General features: G+C 37.0%; 1 protein-coding gene across 2 annotated transcripts in view; it reads right to left on the reverse strand.

The window, feature by feature from the left end:
- Positions 1-1506: 1506 nt before the first annotated feature.
- RAD23B (RAD23 homolog B, nucleotide excision repair protein) overlaps positions 1507-22051 on the reverse strand; it is a 39824-nt gene continuing 19279 nt past the window's right edge. Inside the window, exons 5-10 of one of the 2 annotated variants that reach the window (XM_035016134.1) lie at positions 17400-17455; positions 14125-14252; positions 11709-11841; positions 9445-9572; positions 8575-8745; positions 1507-3449 (exon numbers count right to left, since the gene is read on the reverse strand). In XM_035016134.1, the coding sequence (XP_034872025.1) occupies positions 3336-3449; positions 8575-8745; positions 9445-9572; positions 11709-11841; positions 14125-14252; positions 17400-17455 (730 nt within the window). In that variant the 3' untranslated portion in view covers positions 1507-3335. Of the gene's footprint in view, positions 3450-8574; positions 8746-9444; positions 9573-11708; positions 11842-14124; positions 14253-17399; positions 17477-22051 lie in introns of both variants that reach the window. The other variant, XM_035016133.1, reaches the window with a different exon arrangement.

Here is a 22051-nt window from a genome sequence, read left to right on the forward strand (position 1 = left end):
AAGTGCAAGGTAGCGCAGCAACAGCAATGAATTAATTTCAAGGTGGTACCCTAAGCCCCCACATACATGTGAGGCAAGCACACATGGAACACACTGCTTGATACCACTCCTCTGGAAAGAACCTGTGATGGTCACAAGTAAACCAAACTGAAGCTAAGACCCAAAGTCAAGAGGCCAAGATGCCAAAAAAGCAACAGAAAGCATCATATACTTTGATATAGGGTGGGCTAGTCACAGTTTAGAACAGGGGTGGCTAACTTTTTCTGGAAAGAGCCAGACAGTAATTATTTGGACTTTGTAGGTCTCAGTCTCAGCTCCAACTATTCGACAGCAAATCTGCAGCACAGAAGTATAGCTACAGGCAATACGTAAACAAATAAGCATGGTTGTGTTTCAATAAAACTATAGACACTAAAATTTGAATCATCTTCACATAAAATCCTTTTTTGAAAACCCTTAAAAATGTAAAGACCATTGCTAGCTCATAGGACTGAAGTTTGCCAGCCCCTGGCTTAGAAGATCAAAGTGGAACAAAATGGACATGGGAGGTCAACTAAAAGGACATGTACCCAAGCCTCATGGCTAAGGAACTCACCAGAACAGACTTGGTCAGGAAGTTCTTATGCCCTGAAACTGCTTAATTTTGGTTGAATATTTTGTACCAGTCTTATTAGGCTGGCTGCTATAATACAAGAGCATGGGAAAAATGGGAATTGAACTAAAATTTCTAAAAGCCCTTTTGAACCTTAATTTATGGTCCATCAAGTATTCCAGCTGTGTTGATGTTTTGATTGAGGAAAACAGGAGACCCAATAAAACTGACCTAGCATCTGGCCCCCTACATGCCAATCACTGAAGAAAACAGAACTATGGGTGACAGAGGCATTGTCAACTCTCAATCTAAGATTCTATATGGCAAAAGGATCATTTTAAAAAATGAGAAATGCAATGGTGGATATATTGAAAATATTTTATAATTAATTCTCTAGAATCCTAGCCATGTAGTACAGGAAAAAATTATATGGTGGAACACTTCAGTATTTTTAAACAATGTAAAGACATATTTGACTAGAGGATGGCAATAAGAATTTAACAAATATAAACTCAAGCTTCCTCACATTTTCCATAGAGCAACTAAACAATAAAAATATTTCAAGAAATAGATGACAGAATACCTCAAACGTAAAAATTCCAAAATCAAAGAGCCAATTACATTAAAAGATTTACCAAAACTGTTTGTAAATTAAAAGGTAACAGCAAAAGGTCACAAAAAGCCTATTTTTTTCACAGCGTCTTGGCTAATTCTTTAAGCAGATAGAACAAGGTAAAGAATGATCAAAACTTGGCCTCAACTGTTTTCTTGTAATGATTAATCCCACTATTTGTGGTTTTGTTGTCTGAGGACAAAAACGCCATGCCATCAACTTCTGCTGTCACTTTCCAGAGAAAAGAGGCTGCTGCTGGGGGTTTTTTGTGTTGGGTTTTTTTGTTTTTTGTTTTTTCCAGTTTTCGCTATACTGATCAATTAGGTAGCAGACAGAATGACATAAAATAAGTGAAAATATTCCATTATTCGACCAGAAATGCCACCCTCTTCCCAACTCATTGCTCTGTCTTGAAGGAGGAACATATTTACAAATGCTCGTTTTATTCTCCTGAGACATTTTGCATGATCCATTATAAAACATACAGGTAATACAAAGTCCAAAGGTGTGCCGTGTTTAAGGAGTACACACATGAAGATTAAACTACATGATAACACTGTGGGGAGAAACCATGGTCTCATTTATTTTCATGAGAGACAGGTACGAGTGCATGACATGAAAGCTTAAAAGTCATCCCCAAAGTCTGCTAAGGATTATTGCAAGAGATTACGCAGGGAGAAATCTGTGCAAATTCATTTTCTTTACTCAGTATCAGATGGTAGGGGAAAAAATAATTCCTTTAAACAGTCTTGTTTATATTGAGGAAAAAAGATCTGAAAAACTGAACAAGTAGACATATTCCCCCTCTTTACGATCAAATAGTAATGCCAATGAAGGAGATTCTAATAAAAAACAGAGTTGAAAAAAATCCAAATAAAAGCCAATACTGCTATTAAGATTTTTTTTTAATATGCCATGAGATATTCTTGATTGTATATTTTCCAAAGTACTTTTCCAGCTGCATCTCCCAACCCTTCCAGAAGATTCCGCCAGTCTTTCCAATGCAATAAAAGATGCTGGATTATACTTTTGTCCACCTCCTCTTTTTGAAAGTAATATAATCCTAATGACTTTAATGGTCATACATTCTTATCTAATAAGGAAAAACACTTACAAATATCAGAAACCCAGTTTTGGAACATTTGCATTTCTTTTGAACTGAATCAGCATTTTGTGGGTTTAAAAAAGGCAGCAATTTGAACTCACGACTTACTGACAAACACATTTCTGCAGAGGGATGGGGAAGAGAGGGATAGTGAATGCTGCATTTCTCCATTGGCCCCAAAGTGCTAATTTTACAAAGGGATACATCAAAAGCAAACATGCGATGGTGGCTTTAAAACTTTTACTGCAATGTAACAATGAAGTAAACAGTAATTAGACACCTACCAATTTCTTCCCAAAACAAACCAAAAAAAAAAAATGTAAACAGGAAAATAACTCTGCCTATACTTGTACAGCTTCTCAAATCATGTCCGAAGGATCTCACATTCGATGATCAAGAAATTTTAAAATCGCAGTAATTATTTTCATTTTAAGAAAAGGTTCCCCTTCTTCCTCCCCCACCCCAAGTATTTAACATGAAAGAATGGGCTTTCTTACACATCAATTCAATATGTATTTGAGCAGCAGCAATAACCATCAATAATTTGGCATTTCTGCTTACAGTTGCTCCAAACTTTTTCCAATTTCACAAAGCCATTATCCAGTGTTGCCACGAAATAGAGACTGTAAATTCTAGGTAGCAAAGATTCTCTCTGAAACCAAAGTTAAGTCAAAGAAATATAAAGCAGGGCATTACACTAAATTTCTGGATCTAGTACACTAAAAAGAGTGAAACCTAGGAAAAGTTACCTACAGTTTTAAAGAAGAAATAAAGACCTGCAAAAGCTGATTTTTGGTTGTATAATATTTTACACACTGTGTGGATTTGCGGCATCTGCTAATTGAAGCAGACATGCACTGTATTTATCCCTGCCCTATATCCTAGATCCCTCCCTCCCCACCCCCAACAATCTACTACCTTATACCAAGTATTGTGGATATGAGCCCAAGTCATCCCAGACAATCCAGTGAACAAAGTTAGTGTAATGCACTGGTGTGAAGTGTGAGATAAAAAAAAAGTCCCTTTCAATCTTCATCAAAGTTTTGCTGTAGAAGAAAATTGGCAGCCAAGTTCTCATTCTTCTCACAAGCAAAATACGCTTGTATCACAAGTCCTTCAGGAAATCCTAGTGCCTTTAACTGGAAGAAAAGAGAGAAAACACACATGGGTTCCAACATAGCAATAGGGGCAGATCAGCATTGAAAATATGAAAGGCACAAAAAAACTCCTGAAGACGTTATGTGAACACATGCCTACCTGAGTATGGATTCACTGTCCAACCCGAGCGGCTAGATGGGAGCCTAGACCTCTTTATCAACCACCGATGAAATTCTCTGTTCCTAGTTAAAGCTATTAGACGAATAGCTACTCTGCTAACACTCAATGGCACTAACACTAAAAATTAGTTGCTGACTATGATGGTTTAAAAATAAATGACCCTACAGCCTACAGAAATGTGTAAATCAAACAGCTTTTACTATGTAAGGGGGGCGGGGAGATAAAGATGAGAGCAACAGGAGAGGAGTTTAACAACTTCATCCAATTATTTATAAAGAAGGTCAGTCAGGTCAACTATCACTCTCCATCTCCTCACCTTATGAAACACTTCACATACTAGAAAAATGGGTGATCAATTATTAATATTACATGATATATTTTGAGATCAAGACATATGGTGTTCTATTTATATCTGCTTAATTTTTACGGCATTTTAAATGGTGATACCAGCCACTTAAGTTTTGTTTTCCTAGTCTATTACTGTGACTCCAAAATCACTGCTTTTAAAAGTCTTTAAGCACTCAGGTCAATTATCTAATTCACTAGGTACTATATATTTGTCAACCAAGTATTTTTTATGAAGCCTCTGTTCAACTGTCTAAACCACCTGCATTAGACTATTATACCAAGAAATGACCTTAAGTCTCAATTCAGCATGATTAACTATTCATCCATGAAAGGAGAAGATAAAACTCAAAAATGATTTTGTTACCTAGGTCTTGTCCAGATTAAAGCTGGGCTAGCTGAAGTAAAAGGTAGATAGGGCACGATCCAATTATATGCTTCTACAAGGCACACACTTTAGATTCAAAGACACAAATATGCTGAAAGTAAAAGGATGGAAAAAGATATATACCATGCAAACACTTACAAAAAGAAAGCTGGAGTAGCTACATTAATATCAGACAAAATACACATTAAGATTAAAAACTGTTACTAAAAACAAAGACATTTTATGATGATAAACCACCAGGAAGACTTTGTTATAAACACATGTTACAAGAGAGCCCCGAAACACATGAAACAAAAACTGAGAGAACTGAAGGTTCTGGTGATTCAACAGTAGTTGGAGACTTCGTTATCCCCACATTCAATGTCGGACAGAACGACCAGGCAGAAGAAAAGACAAGAAAGCTGATTTGAGCCACATTATGAACCAACTTAACCTAAAAGACATTTACGGAACACTTAACAACAGAAGATCACACGTTCTTTTCAAGTATGTATCAAACATTCTCCATAAAGACGATGTTAGGCCAAAGAACTAGCCTCAATGCATTTAAGAGAATTAAAATTTTGCAAAGTACATTCATTCTCTGACCACAACACAATGAACTCTGAAATCAGCAACAGAAGGAAATTTGGGAAATTCAAAATATGTGGAAGTTAACATAATCCTTAACCAATGGATGAAAGAAGGAATCACAAAGGAAATTAGAAAACACTTGAGATGAATGAAAACACCGCCAAACTTAACTAAAACTTATAGGATGCTGCTGTAGCAGTTCCTTGAGGGAAATTTATAGCTGTAACTATCTATAGTAAGAAAAATCTTAAATAGATAATCTAAGGTTCTAGTTTAAGAAACTAGAAAAAAGAGAAAACAAAATCCAAAGCAACCAGAAGAAGAAAAAGAATAAGGGTTAGAGAGAAAATAAATAAAATAGAGATTAGAAAAATACAATCAGGAAAACCAGAAGTTGGTTCTTTTTTTCTTCAGAGTAACAATACTGACAAATGTTTTAGCTGAACAAAAAGGTGAAAAAAAAAAAAAAAGAAAACCCAGGATTCAAATTACTAACATCAGAAATGTGGGAACACTACTATTGTTTAGAGAAATAAAAACTATTTTAGGAAAATACTGTGAACAATTGTATGCCATCAAATTAGATAACGCTGATGAAATACAAATTCCTAGAAAGACAAAATCACCAAAACTGACTCAAGAAACAGAAAATCTGAATAGCCCTGTAACAAATGAAGAGGCTGAATTAGTAATCACAAAATTTCCCCAAAAGAGAAGCCAGGCCCAGATAATTTTACTGGTGAATTCTACCAACTGCTGAATGAATTAAAACTATTCTTCATAAACTCTTCTAACCAAGAGAGAAGAAGGGAATACTTCCTAATTCATTCTCTAATGAGGCCAATATTAATGATACCCAACCAGACAAAATCATCACACATAAAAAGCTACAGACCAATGCTCCTTATGAATACAGATGCAGAAATCTTCAACAAACATTGGCAGACGAAATCCAGCAACATGTAAAAAGGACTATCCACCACAATCAAGTGGGATTTATCCTAGGAATGCAAGGCTGATCCAACATACAAAAATCAATGTTATTAATAAAGCATATTAACAAAAAAAGAACAAAACCACACAATCATCTCAACACATAAAAACCATCTGACAAAATCAATACCCTTTTGTAATAAAAACAATCAATAAACTAGAACAGAAAGGAACTCCCTCAACCTGATAAAGGGCATCTAAATCTAGTAAAACCCATAGCTAACATCATACTTAATGGTGAAAGACTTACTGCCTTTTCCTAAGATCAGGGACAAGACAAAGATGTTGGCTCTCACTACTTCTATTCAACAATACACATACACAGAAGGCTGCAAACAGGACAATTAGGCGAGAGAGAGAGAGAGAGACAGAAAGAGACAAAGAGGGACACCTGGGTGGTTCAGTCAGTCAGACCTTCGGCTCAGGTCATGATCCCAGAGTTTTGGGCCGGCATCAGGCTCCTTGCTCAGTGGGGAGCCTGCTTCTCCCTCTGCCTGCCGTTCCCCCCCTGCTTGTGTGCTCTCTCTCTCTGACAAATAAATAAAATCTTTAAAAAAAAAAAAAAGAGAAGAGAAGGGAAGGGAAGAAAGGAAAAGAAAACAGAAGTGAAGAGAAGAGAAGAGAAGAGAAGAGAAGAGAAGAGAAGAGAAGAGAAGGCAAGGCATCCGTATTGGAAAAGAATTAAAACTACTTGCAAATGATATTCTACAATTAGGAAATCCTAAGAAACACACACATATTATCAGAATTAATAAATGAGTTCAGGAAGGTTGCAAGTTGTAAGATCAACACATAAAAGTAAGTTGTATTTTTATACAGCTAGCAATGAACAATCCAAAAATGAAATTAAGAAAACATTCCCACTGATAACAGCATCAAAAAGAATAAAAATACTGAGGAATAAATTTAACAAAAGAAGCACAAACCAAAGACTAGAGAACATTTCTGAAATTATAAAAAAAATCTAATAATGGAAAGTATCTCATGTTCATGGCTTGGTGAGATTTAATACTGCTAACATGGCAATATTCTCCAAACTGATCTGCAGAAAAAACACAGTATTAAAATCCCAGTTTTTTGTTTCACTTTTCTTACAGAAATCAGACAAGTGGATTCTAAAATTGATATAGAAATGCAAGGGATCCAGAACAGCCAAAACAATCTTGAGAAATGAAAACCAGAGATTTCAAAACTTACTACAAAAAGCCACATTAATTAAGACCATGAGGTAGTGGCATAAGATAAACATATAGATCAATGGAACAAAACTGAAAGCCCAGTAAACCCTCACAATTATGGCCAGTTGATTTTCAAAAGGATGCCAAGACAATTTAATGGAAAAAGAGTAGAATTTTCAGTAAATGGTGCTGGATATCCACAAGCAAAAAATATGAAGTTAGACTCCTACATCTCACACTATAAACAAAAAGTAACTCAAAATAGATCACAGACCTAAATACAACAGGAATTATAAAACTCCTCAGAGAAAAGATAGGAGTAAACCTTTGACTGTGGATTAGGCAACTTCTCTTAGTATGACACCAAAGGCACAAGCAAAAAAAGAAAAGAATTTCTTCTCCAAAACAAAAATCAAGAACGGATATCCCTAACCATTAAAAAAAAAAAAAAAAAAAAGCTATAGAACAATTGAGGCAAGTGTCATTCACTCACTTCCCTTATTTGAGGGGGAGAAATATTAGCATGATACATAAAATATCTTTTAAGAAATACATAATTATAAACCTTGAACACTTGAAATGTTTATATCATAAATATGAACAAATTATCTTTCAGATGATTTTCTAAGTATTAAGTTAAAATGAACTTTAACAGATTTCCATCTCAAAACGCTTCAGAAGATAAGATGGGGCAAGTACTGTGATTCCATATTTACAAATATTAACAATGGAGCCTAGAGAAAAACGAATGACTTGTCAGAGTATATCATATAAACTAAGTTACTGCAGTGAACTGGTTGACCTAGTAAGATGGAAACAGAATTATGATATCAGGTTCTGATGGTCAATGTACATATTTTTTATATGTAATTCATATACATATCTATTTTACATTTTAGTGACAGTAGTAAAGTAAAATTTTAAAAAATGGATAATTTTGAGTTAGGCATTCACTTTAAGATCATTTTCCTTCTTTTAAAGATTTTTATTTATTTATCCGAAACAGAGAGCAAGAGAGCACAGGTAGGGGGAGCAGCAGAGGGAGAGGGAGAAGCAGGCTCCCCGCTGAGCAGGGAGCCCACCACCGACACGGGGCTCAATCCCAGGATCCTGGCATCATGACCTGGGCTGAAGGCAGATGCTTAATGGACTGAGCCACCCAGGTTCCCCTCAGGTCATTTTCTTTATAAATTTTAAGACATAAATGAAATCTTTAATTTTTAAAATATGTTTGTAACTATCTTATAAAGCTGACTGGCATTCATTACTAGTCCCTTGGCTAGCACAAAGGCCACGATGTGAGAGCAGGGATGAAAATACATGGTCTTTACAGCAATCCTCAGGACAATGCTGCATCTGGCTCTGTCCAATAGCACTATCTCCAGGGGCAGAAATACTGTGTATCTGTGCTACCCCCACGCAGCAGCCACTAACCCCGTGTGACTACTGAGCATCTGAAATGTGGCTAGTGGACTACGGAACTAAATTTTCAGTTTTACTTCAACTCACCCTTTCTATAGCTTCTTTTTCCTGAGGCGTTACTTGAATGTAGTTCATATGACCACTTCCGGCTTCTGCAATTCCTCCACTGCCACCTCCACCCCCTCCTCCTTGACCACCAGCTTCTTGAACTGGTTCATTTAACATCTGAATAAAATGCTCCTGGTGCTGGCTAATTTGCTGTGGTAATTTGAAGGACAGGAAAAAAAAACAACAACAATACAATGATATAAAGTATCTTCAGGAAACTAAGAATTCTAAACACAAATAGAGAAAGCTAGAATTTTGTAACTGCCTTATTTTTAGACTGATTCTGAATTATTTAATCTTTGGAAGGATGTGATTTCTTATATACTATTAAAGAAACTTGGTACTTTTCAGTGAGGCAAACAGTGAAGAAATAAGAGAATTGAAATTCTCTTCCATAAATGCGTCCCGTCCCCCCAAATCAATGTTAAAAAACTACTTGGGGACTATAAAAAGAAACAAAACTTCTGTATCTTCCATACTAGTAGGTAGTACAACACTGTATAAAACTCAAAATACTTCGTGACTTGAGCATTAAATAAACCCATGGGTATGTCTCTAAGAGGCAATGCTCCACTATAATAAGTGTGGGGAAAAAAGATTTTATGAACGGTTTCTTTGATAAAGAGTTTCTCTGATTCTTTGTTTCCCCAAATTATTATTTGACCAACGTAAATTAAGCCCCCCCCCTCTTTTTTTTAGTACATCTAATCTACAGCATATTCTATTGAGTGCAGCTCGGAAGAAGAGTTTATAGAGCTTGTGGAGGGGAAGGGAGTACACACAGACTTTAAAAAACTATGATATACTCTACAAACCCACTTTTGAAATTAACTCTGATTAAATAGTTACCTGCAGTAATTGAGGATTTTCCCGACCTATCTGTTGTAGCAATGCTGGAAGCAGGGAAGGATTCTGTTGAATAATTTGTCTCATCTGTTGAAACTGAGGCTGATTCCGTAAAAATTCAAGGGGATGTCCTAAAAAACACATAAATATTTTTAAACAAAAGCAGCGGGCGCCTGGGTGGCTCAGTTGGTTAGGCGACTGCCTTCGGCTCAGGTCATGATCCTGGAGTCCCGGGATCGAGTCCCACGTCGGGCTCCCTGCTCAGCAGGGAGTCTGCCTCTCTCTCTGACCCTCCCCCCTCTCATGCTATCTCATTCTCTCTCTCTCAAATAAATAAATAAAATCTTTAAAAAAAAATCTAAAAAATAAAAAATAATAAACAAAAGCAGCAATTACATATACAAAGAGCTGGTTCAATCATAATATTAGACAGCAAACACTGACAAGTAAAAAATATGAGTTCGCAGATGTATATAAAAATGAATAATGACAAAAATCTTTCAACCGTACAAACGTCCAAGTCTTATACTATAGAAATTACTCCTATTAGCAAAGGTAGAGAGTACAGAACACTGAAAGAACGAAGTTTTCCTACAATTGTCCTGGGCAGTCAATATCATCAAATAATGAGAATTTATGACCTGCATGCACTTTATCAAAATAAAAAGTACTAATACTGTTCCTAAGAAAAATACATACCTAGAACTAACAAAACCAAAAAATCCACCTATAATACAACCCCAACCTTTAAGGAAAAAAACAAAACAAAACAAAACAAAAACAATCTGAGCTTGAATTCCTGAGAAATTCTAAACCAAATAAATCAAAGATAATATTTAAAAGAGTTCAGATATGCAGATCAGAAGCAGTTTTATTAATACAAACTTAAATTACAATTAGAAAAACAATTTTGGTTATTACCATTAAACTTCAAACATTTATAACCTATAAAAGCTTGAGATAAATAAGCTATAAGTAGGGGCGCCTGGGTGGCTCAGTCGTTAAGTGTCTTCGGCTCAGGTCATGATCCCAGGGTCCTGGGATGGAGCCCTGCATTGGGCTCCCTGCTCAGCAAGGAGCCTGCTTCTCCCTCTCCCCCTCTCCCTGCTTTGTGAGCACACGCTCTGTCAAATAAATAATCTTTAAAAAAATAAAATAAATAAACTATAAATCAATCGAGTACTAATACATTTAGAACTCTTTAGTCCAAAATCCCATGACAATAATAAATATTAAGGATGCCAAGATAGAACTTGCAACTTTTTGGGGGTAGTCGTGGTTGTCTGATTATACTACGTGAAACCAAAAATTGCATATAATTATGTTTTTGAGGTTACTAATGAATTATGAGAATTTTTTAGATGTTATTTCCTAAAATATCCAAATTAAAATGGCCACATGAGTATGAGAAGTACCCTTCCTTCTGTGACACTGGTTTTACAGATGAAGAAAATGAGACTCAGAAACTAAATTAATCCATTAAGGGCTGCTAAATGGGACAGCAGTCCATATCTGAACCAAAGCAGTGGCCTCTTCTTCCCATTCTTATGCCAATTCCATAGAAATGAAAGCCTGTCCTCTGGGAGACTGTACACAAAATGCTCAGGGCTTGTTGTCAACTAGAGCTGACGGTCGTAAGAGCTAGGAAAAGCATCAAAGAAGGGCCTCTTCAAAATGATCAGTTTAAATTACTTTATCACTACCGTACACAGAACGGAGACTGAAGGAGAATGAAGTAACTCCTGGGCCCCCCACAGGCTCCAGGGCCTCCTCTGTAGTCACACCTTCGGCAATGGAAGGGTGGGTGCCGACCAGTAAAGAAAGAGAGGTGAATTCAAGATTGACTTTCACCTCTAGACCCAAGTCTTCAAACTTCTCAGTGCTTTATTTCTTTGGTTGTATAACAGCCACTAAGATAGTCCTGGCTTTGAAATGACACATACTTTATATGACATTCATAGGGAAAGAGAAGAGACAAGGTGAGCAAACGTTCTAAATCGCTTCAGAATGTTAACACAAAATGCGAACTGGGAAGCATCTCTTCCTCCGAACAGGCTAAACAGAATGTGCCCTTTGCCCAAACTACGGCGCCGAGGTCTCAGTGAGAAGGTATGCTATAGCCCCTGGAGAGAATTTGTTTGGGGCCCTTCTCTAACATCAATGGATAGAAAACTTGTGTGAAGAGTCCTTCAGATGCTCCAGGAAAAAGCCTCAGCTCACACGACAAAGCCAGGACTGTGCCCCGCACCGCCCCAGCCCACTCTAACCTCCAGGGCTCGCTGTGGTTGTCGATGCCGTCGTCGTCGCCGCAGCGGCCGCCACCGAAGACGGAGGAGCCCCAGTGCTGACCGCAGGAGGGGTGTCCACCACAGCCTGACTCTCTCTATCTCCGGGGATCCCCTACAATACAATTTCCCTGCTTTAAAATAGCTTGTCATTCAAAGTTAGTTCAATACTATACAAAGTAAAAGATTTATTGATCTATTTAATGTGCTTGTCTAATTTCCAAAAGCATCAGATGTCTGCTTCTATTAAAAGTAAAGGATTAAGACTTATCTGAAAGCTGCATATATTCAAAGTGCATTAGAAATAACATGAGTGTGGTCTAGAAGAACCCATACTGCAATAATGTAAGGCAGCACTGTCTAGCAGAATTTTCCATTATGACAAAAATGTTCTGTATTTGTGCTATCTAATAAAATACTCATTAATCTCATGTAGCTACTGAGAACTTGAAATGTGGCTGCTACTAAAGAAACTAATTTTTAATACGTTTTTAATTTTTTTAAATTAAAATAGCTACTTGTCCTCAATAGTACTTAATAGCTATTTTACTAGACAGTGCAGATCTAAGGTATAAAGAGATTTGTGATTTAAAACATGCATAAAACAATGTTTACCTATAGCAACACATTATATCTAACATCAAAGATCCTAAGTTTGTATATAAGGAATAACGTACATTTTTAAAAGGCTATTAAAAATTTTTTAAATATCAATACAAACCTTATTAAAATTGGATATATTTGGTTTTTATGCTATATATTACTCTAATTTTTGAATTTCATAGAAACTCACCAGCTCTGCCATAGAAAGGTTTGCATTTGTAACCCTAGCCTTAAAATTATCCAAAGAAACAGGTTTTGATGCATGTACAGTTCTGAAATGAACCCGGGGGGAAAAAAATCTAATGGAAACAGAGCAGGTGGCAACAGTGGCCAAGCAAGAAGGATCTCCTCTATTGACCCATGGTTCTGAGAAAGCGTCCTCCAGAAAGTATCACATACAAAAAATGAACACTGATTATTCAAAATTTACAAAAGTAGATATAAGAACCTTAAATATTTCAGTATTTTCTAAGTTTATAGCATTTGTCTTCTGAAGTTATTAGAATTTAAAACTGCACTGAGACTTCTGGAACACTATTTTGATGCATGATTTACAAGACTTTTCATATACAACCTATTAAAAAAGTCTTTATGAAATCCACATAGATTGTGAAGGAAGAGAATGAAGAAGGAAATATTACATTTGGGTAAGAGATGATAATGGTAAATGCTTCCATTTCCCAATAAATCAGAAGTCAAAATCATAAACATATAACAAATTATGCATAATGAGCCACATTAAGGGTAATGGCTGCCGGCATTAGATGTCACTTCAGGCATTAGAAACAAATGTTTCTGAGAATCCCTTGACTACTACTGATAATAAATAAGCTAACAACTCAAATGCCAATGGAACCAGGCAAATAATATCATACACTAAATTAAATGCAACGATGTTATGTCAGGTAACAGGGAATGGATGGGAGGAAGATAATGAATTAAATAGTCTATGATCTAAAATTTTTCCTAAACCCTTGCAAAAATCCAGAATCCAAGTTGTCCAGACAAACCAGCTCTCTGAATTAATTAATTAGTTAATTAATTAATCTTCCAAGTTTTTATTTAGGATGTCAGTTTTTTTTCTTTTTCTTAGCTATCTGAATTTGTAAGTGAAATCTCTTCATTTTTAAAAGTTGCCGACTAATTACAAAAATGTACACAGTACAAGACAAATAAAATTGGGCTTGGGCTTCCAACTTGATACTTTTGCCCTCAACAGTAAGTATACCCAGGAAGGGTGCCTGGGTGGCTCAGTTGGTTAAGCATCTGCCTTTGGCTCAGGTCATGATCCCAGAGTCCTGGGATCGAGTCCCGCATCGGGCTCCCTGCTCAGTGGGAAGCCATGCTTCTCCCTCTCCTTTGCCTGCAGCTCCCCCTGCTTGTGTTCTCTGTCAAATAAAATAAAAATAAAATCTTAAAAAAAAAAAGTACACTCAGGAGTATGCTGGCCATCAAAAAAGCTACTAAAATGGTAGATCAGATTTAAAAAATCTGTCCCCTTCTACCCCCAAACACACAAACTGCCATCCTTTGAGGATAACATGAATGGGGTAGCAAAGAGAGAGCCAATTTTACAACTCATTTAGCTATGTTGTTTCCTAACTAAAAATCACATCAAAATCTTTTGGAAGAGGTTACATTTTACCAACACAAAATATTAACAAACTAAGAAAAATAAAAGCATTACGTAAATTACTAGCATATATTCTCATTCTCCTGTGAATTGTTATTGTTCCTTAAAAATCTTTGATATTTTGGTATTAAACTACAATAAACAGAGTGAAATATTTCTCACCATTAAAAGATACTCCACTGCTCTGTCGGGGTTGTTGAAACTGGCTCTCAGGGCTGCGATCACTTGCTCTCGTTCATATCCCATCGACATGATCTCAGTTACCATATTCTCGTAAGACTGACCTGTCACTAAGAAAAGGTGTGTGGGGTGGGAGGAAGGGAAAGAAAGGAAACATTTAATAAATATGCACTTCCTGCCTATTTCTTGAGTGTATATGTATGTAATGTTTCAGGCACTACAGGACTAGGGGTACAAAGATGAATAACAGTACAAACTACAACATATATGTGGTAGGTAGAATAATGCCCCCCCTGCCAATCCCCAGAACCTATAAATATGATAGGTTACAAGGCAAAGTGGAATTAAGGTTGTTCATCAGCTGACTTTCAGATAGGGAAATTATCCCAGATTATCTTTGTAGGCCCAATGTAATCACAAGGGTCTTTAAAAGTAAAAGGAAAACAGATGGGAGGGTCAGAGAAACAGATGTTAGGACAAGAGGAAAGAAGCAAGGTCACAGATGCTATGCTGCTGCCTTTGATGACAGAGGAAGGGGCTCTAAGCCAAGGAAGGCGGGCAGCCTCCAGAAGCGTTGAAAGGACACAGAACAGATTCTCCCCCTAGAATGTACAGAAAGAATGGTAGCCCAGTGATTTAGCCCCTTGATTTTAGTCCAGTGAGGACTATGTTAGACTCCTAACTTACTGTGCCTTAAGATAATAAATCTGTTGTTTCCTACCAGGAAGTTTGTGGTAAGTTATCAATAATCGTAGCAACAGAAAATTAACACAGTATGTTTAGTAAGTACAATAAAAACATCAGATACAAATGTATGACAAATATAGAACAGAATTAGCAGGTCAGAGAAGGCAACCTGGAAGAGACAGATGAACTAATTTTTGAAAACAAGGAGGGACGTTTCAGGCAATCGATTCTACTGCAACAACTTCAGTTTTCCTTTGACATCTTTTATTATCAAAGCGGAGGAAAAAAGGAGGCTAGAAGCAGGAAAGTCAGACTTTCATATACCATACAGAGCTGATGCAATGCCCCAAGCACTACTATCCCAGGAAGTCACTTCCCACAGGCTGTCTCCAACCCAAACTTGCTCTTCACAGAAATGGCAGACCACAGACAACAGTCCAAAAGAAAGCCAACTCTCTATACTAAACTTACCTCACTTAAGCCATTTTTTCTTCTACTTCTCTTCTGGGTACCATTCCCTTTCTTGTCTCCTCAAAGAACTGGACCCTTTAGTTATCCTCTCTCTTGTCCACCTCCCACCCTTCACTCTCCACTTAATTATCCTGATCAGCAGTTAACTATACCCTAGAATGTCATCCTAAAAACAGAAGCCTACCCCCTTGGTCGCATCTCAATTCCTCTTTGAGGAACTGGTCCACCTGTCTGCTGCCTTCCCCTTCCAGCCATAGCTATCTGCACAGGCTGTGTCCACTTCTCACATTCCACCCACTCCTTAGTCAATATTGATACGTGATTTTGATCTCGAAAGATGTCCCCCTCAGATGTACCCCACCAGTATCTGACTTCTCCCTTTCAATAACTAGCACCTCTATCCACCCAAGCACAAGAGCCAGGAACCCTGGTGACTGCCAAGTTCCCTCTCCCTTCCCTTCCACACTTTATCTACCAGCGTATCTGCTAGGTCCTATCTCTGAATTACAGTGCAAAATTACCTACTTCCCTCTTTGTCCACTGCCTTCACTGAAGACCAGGCCACAACAATCTCTCACCTGGATTACACTCTGCTTCCTCTCCTGCCCCCGAGCCTATAATCTATTCTGCCAGCTGGAAAAGCAAGCTTTTTAAAAAGAAAACCTCATCTCATTTCGGGCTCCCAATACTCAACAATCTCTGTACACCACACTCCAACTAAGCTGATGTTTTCCAGTTCACTTCACAAGTCATACCTTTTAGAACCAGTCCCAGAACCTCTACACACTTATACACACACGCGTGCGCGTGGCTTCTCTGAGGGTCAATTCCTTCACAGGCTCCAGTTCTCAATTTAAACTGAGAATACATCCCAGAGATGTACTACCTAACTATCCTAAGTATAAGTACCTTCCGTTTTTCTTTATGGAAGCCATTAGTTTCCTTAAAATCATTAATCATGATTTGCAATTTACTTTGTTTCACCCTTCTTTCTTTCCCCCATGTAAATGAAAAGCTCAACTGTGAAAGGGACCCTGTCATTTTGCATCACCATTTCCCTGGCACAGGTGAATGATTTATTTTTTTCTGCAAAATTTTCAATAAAGGCATTTAATAGCTATGAAAGTATATTTTTAAAAAACTAAGTATCATTGAGGAAATGTGGTATTTTTTATCTTGTTTAATGATTTTTCCTTTCCCCTTCCATAAAGGACTTGTTAATGTATTTTTATTTCTTAATTACCCATTCATATGATTCTAGCACTACACTATTTTGACATGATGTTTCTCATTTAATTCTCACAATAACTCCATGGGAAAGGTTTATTGTGATCATGGTTTAACAGTGGCTGGTAAGTCATGGTACAGACTAACAGGCTGTCAGAGTACAGAGCTCCCACACCTAGTCATCAAGCTACACCTCCTAAAATCATGCCTCCTAATTAATCAAGTTATAAAACTCAAAAAGAAATGCCTGTAAGCAGTATGATACTCTTCAGATCGTAATAGTACAAGGGCAAATGACTCATAGGAAAACTAGAGACAATGGACAACACAAGGGAGAGCCAAGAGGCTCTCTTAAGGAAAATAGGGAAAAAAACAAAACTGATTTTGACAGACTAAGTGTGAAGGGGAGATGAAAAAGCATTATCCAATAGTTAAAGCTGGGACAGAAAGGTACGTTCACTGCAAGTACCATAACAAGCAACAAGACAGAGATGGGACCCGAAAGGGCTTCAAACTGGAATAAAGATAAAGTGTAAGATTTAGTAACATTTTATACCCATTTCACAAACATTTTGTAATAAACCTGTACACAGTTCAAACTTTGTTAAGACCTCGTTTAAAATTCACATTTGGAAAATTATCTGCTTTAACCCAAAGAATATGCTTAACTCTAATAGTACAATTTAAAGGATTCAATATATAACACATTAACTCACAAAGTCTTTAGTAACATTAATCGAATAATTATCTAAATCATTTAACAGCTTGATTATAAGCAACCATGAAAATGAACACATTTTCATGATCTAGAAAAGTGCAATTTGAACCTCTTCCCTATCTCTTAGAAGGTTATTTACAATGTAGATACTTACCAAGTGCACTTGTTGCATCTTCAAAAAGGTTCGACCGAGAAGAATCTCCTGATGTACTGCAAAAGGTTTTTAGAAAACTGTATATCAGAAAGTATATAAAACTTACATTAGTTTAGTAACTGTCCAAATTTTAAAGAGACTGTTTGATTTTAATTAAATGTAAAGGTCTGGCTACAGTGTTTAAACCATCTTCTACATTAAACCCCAAAGCTTTTTCCATAACATTTATGGCTTGGGAAGAATTTTCAATCTTTATATTCATACTGTTCTGCAAATGCATCACTTTAAATGTCCAATGACATAAAATAACAACTGAACGGAATGCTTACCATTTAAGGAATACAAAAAAGATAACGCACAACTATTTCCCTAAAAGAATTTACAATGATAGGTTAAATAATCTGTAAGTCAAGTCACAATAGAAAAAATACCAAACAGTACAAGTATCCTCCACTTTTCCAAAGTTCACATTCCACCACATTTTGCTTTTACAAAAGATCTACATTAGTACCCGTCTTCATTAACTAGAAGAAATCTGAAGAGAATTTTCTCTGAAGAGGACTTCTGCTTTTATGAGAAAAGTGAAAGTAGTGTTTCATTTGTTTTGCGGCAAGCCTTTATAGAGGAACACACTCTGAGAAGCAAGAGCAGCCCCCAAACTCCTTCCCCAGAACTGTACTTAAGCATCTCAGCATCAATTCTGAGCTGTGTCCGTGAGCATCTGTGCTTCATCTAAATGTATTTTGTGCCTCCATTACCAAGGTGTGTTCTAACATATCCGAAAAGCCTCAGAGGTTATTTTACGGGTCTGGGAATGATCAAAACTTTTTCCACATAAATTTATGGTAATTGCTTCTTTGCTTTATGCCACTTCAGCTTACAAAAGGTTTCACAGGAATGCTCTACTTTCCAATAGTGGGGGAAACCTGTACACAATAAACAGCCGAAGTAGAAACCACATTAGGCTGGAAAGGCCTGGGAAATCTTTACATAACAGAATTTCAGTTAGGTCTTATAGGTAAGTTTTCAACACAGGAGCTGAAAGAAGACATTCAAGTCAAGGAACATGGCAAAAGCAAAAAACGGAGGGGTGTGATAAAATCCAAGTTGTAACCGAAAGTAAACCAATTTAAAAGGACTAAGTTTCTGTTGGGCAACTGCAGAAGATGAGTCTGGAAAACAAAGTAGACAAAAACAAGATTATGAAAGACCATGAAGAGTAGGCCAAAGAAAAATAAGTTGAAATTTACAAAGTAGTAAAGGTAGCAGCTAGCAGTTTAGATTAAAACATACATACAACACAACACACACTTATACCTCTGTCCCAGTTTTAAAAAATAAAACACAGTACGGGCGCCTAGGTGGCTCCGTCAGTTAAGCGTCCAACTCTTGATTTCGGCTCAGGTTATGATCTCAGGGTCGTGAGATCGAGCCCCATGTCAGGCTCCACACTGAGCGTGCAGCCTGTTTAAGATTGTCTCCCTCTTCCTCTGCACCCCCCCCCCCCAACCTGTACCACAGGAAGAGCAAGAGATATATCTAAGTTTGAATTCATAAATTATTTTCTAATCCTCAGTTTCTTCATCAATACAATGATGTCAACAATAATATCCATGTATCCCAAAGTGCTGTATGTAGGGTTACTGCTGGTTAAGTGTTTAGCAAAGTGCCTGGCATCATTAACATCCAATACGATTAAACTAATTTTCTGGTGTAATTTTTAAATTATCTTCATTAACTAGATAATAAAGCTAGCTTATATAGAAGGCAAAACTTTGAAAAAATTATATATAGAAAAAATAATTCTCTTGCCCAAGACCCCTACCCAGGGAACAATCACTACCACCAGCTTCTATATAACGATGACTATGTCTTACCTTTGGGTGTGTTTTATTTAACTTAATTATCTCATGTTAGCATAACAATGACCTCAAATTTTCCCCACAGACACAGTATTCCACTTAATTGACCAAATCAAGCTATTCATAGGGAATTTTTAGTTTGGTTCTCAACTTTTAAATTCTTTCTGTAGTCAAATTTATCAATTGTCCCTTTTATGACTTTTTTGATTAAGATTATTTTTATTTTTCCCATGTTCTCTAGTTTATGGTTTCCTTTTATGTTGATTCTTTCTCTACCTAGAATTTATTTTTATGAGTACAAGGTAAGTGATCCATCTTCCCTCTTCCATCTGGCTAGGCATTAATCCCAACAGCATCTTCCCCACGGAGTGGTTTGAAATTACATCTTTATCTTACATTAAGTCCCAGGTATGTACTCTGGTCTGTTTCTAGACTACCATCTATTTACCTAAGCAGTCTTTCTAGTAAGAGCCATTGTAAATTATTACAATCATTTACCACCATGTATAATACACTTTACTACCTGGCAGGATTAATCTCCTTCATTCCAGTTCTCGAACAGGATAATTTATGCTGTTCTGCACACTGCTTTGAAATTTCTTCTTACATATCTCAGATAAGAGTGAGGTAGGGCCGAACCACAATTCTTCAACTTTGATTCCCCTTCAGCACTTCTCCTTCCCCATCTACAGTTTTCAGTGTGCTGTCCCCTTGCTACTGTTCTTCTACACATTACTATACACAGCCACAGAATATGTTGTTTTGTAGCTTTTGCTTGGTTTATGGTTATTGCCCATATTGTTTTGTAATCTGTTTTTCTCCCTGATAACAAAGCCTTGAAACCACATTCACTCCATATGATACCTACTACATACTTTAACTGGCCGGCAGTATTGGACATTAGGGCTTCTCAAACTTTAGGAAGCCCAAGAATTTACCAGGAGAGCTTGTTAAAATACAGATTTCTGGGATCCACCCCCAGATAATTCTAATTTAGGTCAGGGGTTTACTTTCAAACAAACTCCCACTAATGCTGATGCTGCTTACTATCACTTTGAGTAGCACTGCTCTCTAATATGAATAAATTACAGGTCAAGTCATTCCCTTACTAATGCATTTAGGTTGGTTCCAATTTGCCTTTAACTATAAATAATGTAGTCTTGTGCACATGCGCAGTTTCTCTAAGGTAAAGATAAACAAATAGAATTTGCATTGTAACTGGTGGTTTTTAAAGAACAAAATTGGCCTAAAGACACAAACGCCTATTAATGAAATGTCAGGCCAGTGGTGATGAATAAACTTTCCGGTATCCCTCAAATTTATACCAACATGTCTCTCGACAATTATCTCACTAAGTTTCGTGCTTTATAGGACACTCCACGTTGTACAATACAGATGAAAGGACTAAGGCACATTTAAGCAGCCAGTTTTCTGAGCTTCTCTCATCCTTCCTTTCCCATGTTATCCTTCTCTAAGGTGATAATGTGGGGAAATAAAAATAAGCAGTTGGTGTATAAGGCCAAACCAAGTAAGTAACTCTAGCATCTGCTCTCTGTATCACTGACCATCTACTGATTTATGCAACTTCTGTAAGTCTGAAAACGTAATACTGACTCTTGAGAATGCGTAAATGAAACTGTACCCCAGAAAGAAATTTTAAAAAGAGATAATAAAGAAATTTGGATAGATCATATTAGCACATTAAAATATACTGATCAATTCTGAAATTCTCACTATGAGCTTTTCAAAGAGCTGAAAACATTTAAGAAAATAAAATATACTGCACTGAACGAAGACATATTTAATTACAGTTACAATATTTATATGATCTGGAAAACCAATGTGTTAAATTTGTTCAGTTCCCTCCCATACACAGAACTGATGAACAACCTTTTGATAGAACAGCTTAACCTGAGTCTAGGTTCTCTCCCACTAGGTAAGAGTGTTGAATGCATTTCTAAATATACATGGGAGAAGCATCAAGTTAGGCAACAGTGTCTCAATGCCTAAAGCAAAGTTCAGCAAGCAGGCATAGATAGGGGAAGCATTTTATTACCTGAGCCTATGCTCTCCTCGTAGGGAATCAATTCCCTGGAAAGAGGCCCTAAGTGACCAATTAATCAGATGACTCAAACCTCTCCAAACACTGTGGACTGAGTCAGACACAGTAACCAGACATAAAGGCAAACACTAAAATGAAGGATCCTAATTTTTTTCTAATCATTGTTGTATTTATCACAAACATGCTTTCCTATCAGTGTTTCCAACTCCTGTATAATCTCTACTCCATCTGGTTCTGATTCCGAGGACTTTAACTACTGCCACTGAGGTCCCAAGCTGTACTGAAGTCACAAAAGACAAACAGTGCCAGTGCACACTGGACTTAATACTACCCATGTTCTCAGATAAAGGAGAAATTCTCTATACATGTCCACCCAAAAGAACCAAAGCACTTGTTTTGGTTATTTTATTTATCCTTGGGGGGAAAAGAACCTTTGTCATAAACTACTCAATACTCCTGCCAACTTCCCACAAGAAAATATTTCTTGGGCGCCTGGGTGGCTCAGTTGGTTAAGCGACTGCCTTCAGCTCAGGTCATGATCCTGGAGTCCCGGGATCGGTCCCACGTCGGGCTCCCTGCTCAGCAGGGAGTCTGCTTCTCTCTCTGACCCTCCCCCTCTCATGCTCTCTATCTCATTCTCTCTCTCAAATAAATAAATAAAATCTTAAAAAAAAAAAAAAATTAAAAAAAAAAAAAGAAAGTATTTCTTGCTCCTCAAATATTTTTTA

The sequence above is a fragment of the Mirounga leonina genome, unplaced genomic scaffold (assembly GCF_011800145.1).
Source record: "Mirounga leonina isolate KUSES-001 unplaced genomic scaffold, KU_Mleo_1.0 Mir_170, whole genome shotgun sequence".
Classification (NCBI taxonomy): domain Eukaryota; kingdom Metazoa; phylum Chordata; class Mammalia; order Carnivora; family Phocidae; genus Mirounga; species Mirounga leonina.